The sequence below is a fragment of the Panthera pardus genome, unplaced genomic scaffold (assembly GCF_024362965.1).
Source record: "Panthera pardus isolate Hobbes unplaced genomic scaffold, ASM2436296v1 HiC_scaffold_13, whole genome shotgun sequence".
Lineage (NCBI taxonomy): Eukaryota > Metazoa > Chordata > Mammalia > Carnivora > Felidae > Panthera > Panthera pardus.
In genome coordinates this window covers 132,057,420-132,061,756 of record NW_026526688.1, presented here as the reverse complement: position 1 = coordinate 132,061,756, position 4,337 = coordinate 132,057,420, and the positions used below count along the sequence as shown (strand labels likewise).

The 4,337-nt window shown below is 41.8% G+C and overlaps 2 protein-coding genes across 2 annotated transcripts; both read right to left on the bottom strand.

The window, feature by feature from the left end:
• Nucleotides 1-1,300: 1,300 nt before the first annotated feature.
• On the bottom strand, nt 1,301-2,003 carry PIGY (phosphatidylinositol glycan anchor biosynthesis class Y). The gene has a single exon (XM_019464604.2). The coding sequence runs from the start codon at nt 2,001-2,003 to the stop codon at nt 1,788-1,790; it is 216 nt and encodes a 71-aa protein (XP_019320149.1). The 3' UTR covers nt 1,301-1,787.
• Nucleotides 2,004-2,096: 93 nt separating this feature from the next.
• PYURF (PIGY upstream open reading frame) lies at nt 2,097-3,927 on the bottom strand. Its single transcript, XM_019464592.2, has 2 exons — nt 3,630-3,927; nt 2,097-2,238 (listed from the first exon to the last, which is right to left on the bottom strand). The coding sequence occupies exons 1-2, from the start codon at nt 3,833-3,835 to the stop codon at nt 2,097-2,099; spliced, it is 348 nt and encodes a 115-aa protein (XP_019320137.1). The 5' UTR covers nt 3,836-3,927.
• Between the last annotated feature and the right edge of the window lie 410 nt (nt 3,928-4,337).

Genomic DNA, 4,337 nt, shown 5'->3' with positions numbered 1-4,337 from the left:
CACACTAAGAGGGTTCTTGGCTTTGTGTGAGAAAGATTTCAAGAGCAAGCCATTTAGACAAGGGACAAAGATTAAGTATACAAGAAAGGAGCTACTTCATAGACAAAGTAGCAGTCTCCTCCCAGGAGAGGAAGAGGATCCTCTTTTGCCTCTAAGGGTTTTAGAAGTTTTTGTTTCATTAGCTAACCATTTATAGGGAAGGGATTACTCTTTAACTGGGTTTCTTATTCACATTGAGCAGTTCATTTTTCCACTGTCTTAGAGTTGTTCCCACAAGGAAGCAATTTTAAGGAAGACCATCTTTGTAGCTTTGATTACCGTCAGGAGTGGTGTTTTGTGGTCTTCCGGTTGGATCTTGTGACTTTTTATGTCCTGCTTTTAGGTTAAGGGTCAGCCTAAAACCAAAATTGCTTTACTTTGGTCAACTTGTCTTCTAAGCCTCTCTTCCCTCTGGCCCCATATATATGCCACATCTCATCCATTGAACTTACATTGCTTCCAGATCTTGGTATTGTAAATAATGCTGCAATAAATTGGGGTGCATATATTCTTTCAAATTAGTGTTTTTCTTTGGGTAAATACCCAGTACTGGAATTACTGGACCATACAACTTTTTGAGGAACCTCTATACTGTTTTTCATAGTGACTGCACCAATCTATACTCCCACCAACAGTGCACAAGTGTTCCTTTTTCTACACATCTTTGCCAACACTTGTTATTTCTTGTATTTTTATTTTAGCCATTCTGACAGCTGTAAGGTGGTATCCCGTTGTGGTTTGAATTTTCATTTCTTCGACTATTAGTGATGTTGAGCATCTTTTCGTGTGTCTGTTGTCCACCTGTAAGTCTTCTTGGGAAAAATGTCTATGCAGGTCCTGCTCTTTTGTTGTTGAGTACCATAGGGTGATTTTAAAAACATGATTTGTACTACAGAATACACTGAACTAATGCAGTGCTAAACTGATCTCCTAAGGCAGGAAAATAAACTGAAAGTGGTTCAAAACATAGCCCTCAGCCCAACAGGACACAAAATCTATTTCTAAGTCTTCCACCCCTACCTCTATCTCCAAAGATCTATATTTTCCTGGAATAGTATTCTATGTGGGGTATTAAGTGCCTACCTAAACCCTGCCTATATTTTAAAGTTTAGAATATTTTTATATTTTTCCTCTCTTAGAGCCACACTCTTATGATAAAAAAACTGCACTTTTTTAAATGGAAAAGTGTATCTAATTTTATTATTCCTAATGTAAGCATTTGATGCCAAAGAAACAAAGGTAACTTTACAAACTCAGAATGTTTCCAAGTACATGAAATTTCCATTTTATTGTAGTTTTCTGTCACATGAGCTCAAATGTGTTTCTCTACAACAACTTCAGCATAGCTGCTTTGGAATTATTTCAGTCATCTTTAACACGTGACTCTACCAAATACTTTAAATCTAAAATAAACATAAAATTTTAATTAACTTTTAGATGAATGGGGTAAGAAATAAAGTCATCAGGTGATGGTTGGGACTGTTAATTTCCAACAAGAAACTGTTGAAATGTTTCTTCTGATACAATAGTTATAAATAAAAATTTTCAAAAAAACAAGGGCAGAACAAAAGTACAATAAAAGAAACTTCTGCAGCTTAAGCCTCCCATAGTCCTAAACCTGAGAGAAGCAAGTCAAAGCACCTTTCCTACAAATTAAGTGGGTTTCCAGTATTTCCATGTAGTTAAGTTTTAGAAATACACACTCAAGACCTATCATTAATATATCTACTACCTTAGCTCTGGTTGTATTAATTATGCCTGAAGAGTTTAATACCCATCCAAGTCCAAAGGTGGAAGAACACATAAACTGGTATGGTAATGGGCAGGAGCAGACTGTAAAAGCACAGGCTTGCTGTGCTAGTGCAGTCCTGTGGGAAGTTTTCTTCCACAGAGGCTGAGTAGAACAGTCCTGCTAAAGAGACCAGTGGAATAAGGACAGTCAACGTAGGAAGAGACAGAAACATTATTCTCCCCCACTTATTACCTGCCAGTCTGACTTTTTAAAAGGTAAGTGGTATTAAGAAAATTTAGTTGTGTGTGTTGTTTTTAATTATCATCTAGTGCTGCTCCATTTCTTCTTGCTTCTTATTTTGATGTGTCATCCTAGCTGCCTGTGGTATCATATTAGGAATCCCATCAATAATTGGATAGGCTATTCCCAATTCTTCATTGATCAATTCATTTGTCGATGCTTCAAATCTGAGGGGAGCAAAAGGAAAACAGAATGAATTGTGGAAAATAAAATGCTTGGAAGAGCTTGCTTTTCAACAAACACCATTTATCCAATTCTTGACAGATTTAATTCCAAAAAAAATCAGAATTAAACTGCTTTTAATTCTAAAAGCAGTATTAGCCAATTGAAACATTTCTCTTAGAAAATGAACCTCTATTTTCATTTTAGTCAGTTTCTCTCATATTTTATTTTTCCCTTTATTCTCAAGCTATACCTGAATATGCATTCTTTAAATCCAGTCAAAAAGATCTCCCCTTTTCATCCAAACATTCCTTCCTTACTCTGGTCAACCCCAAAACCATCCCAGTTAATTTACTATTAAACAGTCACTACAGAAAAATTCAATTTCCCCGTTTTAGAATGCATGCATGCTTAACAGAGCAACCCTACTGATCCATTAGAAGGAAACCACTGAAAAATCAAGATATACAAAATAAAAGTTTGAGGAACATGAAAGCACAGAAAGAGGAAAGTCTGGAAAGCAATGCGTCTGCAGTGTGCCAGTTACACAACGAAAAGGTAGTTTGAATGATTATTTCAAGGTATAAGAAAATGAATGAGTACATTCATTATGGAAAAAATCTAGAAATAAAAATGCAAGAAGAATGAAAATTAAAAAATGGCTAGCAATCTACCACCCAAAGATAACCACTGATAACATCTTGGTGTTTAGTATATTCAGTTTGCAATACTAGTGTTGTCAATGTTCAGTTTTAGTAGCCTGGAACTGTAGAGCTGTTTTCCTTAAAGGTTAAAGCCTTTCCAAAACCCAGCTTGTCCAGAACTAAGACCCAAAGAGGCAGCATACACAGCTTAAACGTTTACAATCGTCACGCATCAGCTGAACATTTTCACAAGAATCTGGAGGTTACTACAGTGTTTTTCATCATCTTGTTTTAAAAATCTGAATGCCTTGGACCGGTCATGACTCCCAACAGCTCAAAAACCTGGCGATACATTAGAATCCGTTAGGGTCCTTTTAAGAAAACACCTTGCTGGTCCAGCCCCCAGACCGCCCAGCTGGGTAGGCCAGGGGTGGTGCCCGGGAATCTGCATTTAAAAAAAGGTGCCCTGGCGATTCGACTGCGAAACCAGTAAACGCTGCGATCCATCACTGTGGATCTGCGGTTTGATTTGGGCGGCCTAGGACTCGACTCCCCTCCAGCCTGCCCCCGCCCTTCCCGCCTCGGTGGGAGGTGCGTGATAGCTGAGCCGGCCGGGATCCAGAAAATGGCAGCAGGAAATACTCGGACTGACCTGAAGGGCGCCCCAGTGGCTGTGAACGGCCGCACGGCCATCCCACCCGGTCCCCGCCACCGGAGGGCGCGAAAGGAAACTCGCAGCCACCGAATCTCACCTGAGCGGCTTCTTGGAGAGTGGGCACACCAGGAACTCGAGCAGGGCCGGGTCGAAGACGCGGGGCGCATTCCCCGTCTTCTCGCTCTTGTCTGCGGACCGCCACGACCCCGACGCGTGAAGGCACCTACGGGCGACCGCGGACGGCAGCGTGCATGTACCCCGCAGCGATAAGGCGAGGAGCCAGGCGCGCGCTCCGCTCAGCATGGTCTGGCAACCAGCGACCACACCGCAGTCCGGGCCGCGTCAGCGATCTCCGCGGCGAACCCCTCACCTGCCAGACTCCGCCCCTGGTGCTGTGGAAATGCAGTCCCGGGGCCGAAAGGGGCCAGCGCTTTGGTTCCGAGGGCGCTCCCGCTCCGACCGCTTTTTCCGCCGCACCGTTGGGTAGTTCTGAGCGCGGCCGGCAGCTGGTAGCCGGAGGACTCTAGTCACTGTTCCACCGCATTTACAAATTACAAACAAAACCAATACTTAAATTGGGTGAGTTAAGTTTTCAAACAAGGGGTTCCAGGCAGCCAGTGGCCTGACCTCAAAAGTCGCAGTGTTAAACTTGGCCTTACGTGGTAATCTCCAAAAGGAGGTTTCAAACACAGTCATATTGGGTATGTTAAAGCATTGGTTTGTTTTATGTAAATCTTTACCATACCCCGTGTGACCTTGTTTGTCTTTTATTTTTTCTTGTTTTATTAAATTAAAAGTTTAGAAC

What these genes read in the sequence shown, in the direction of transcription:
- PIGY (XM_019464604.2), bottom strand. Translation starts at nt 2,003, where the DNA reads ATGTTTCTGTCTCTTCCTACGTTGACTGTCCTTATTCCACTGGTCTCT.
- PYURF (XM_019464592.2), bottom strand. Translation starts at nt 3,835, where the DNA reads ATGCTGAGCGGAGCGCGCGCCTGGCTCCTCGCCTTATCGCTGCGGGGT. An exon ending in CTCTCCAAGAAGCCGCTCAG is followed by an intron (nt 2,239 to 3,629) that starts GTGAGATTCGGT and finishes TGCTCCCCTCAG; the next exon opens with ATTTGAAGCATCGACAAATG.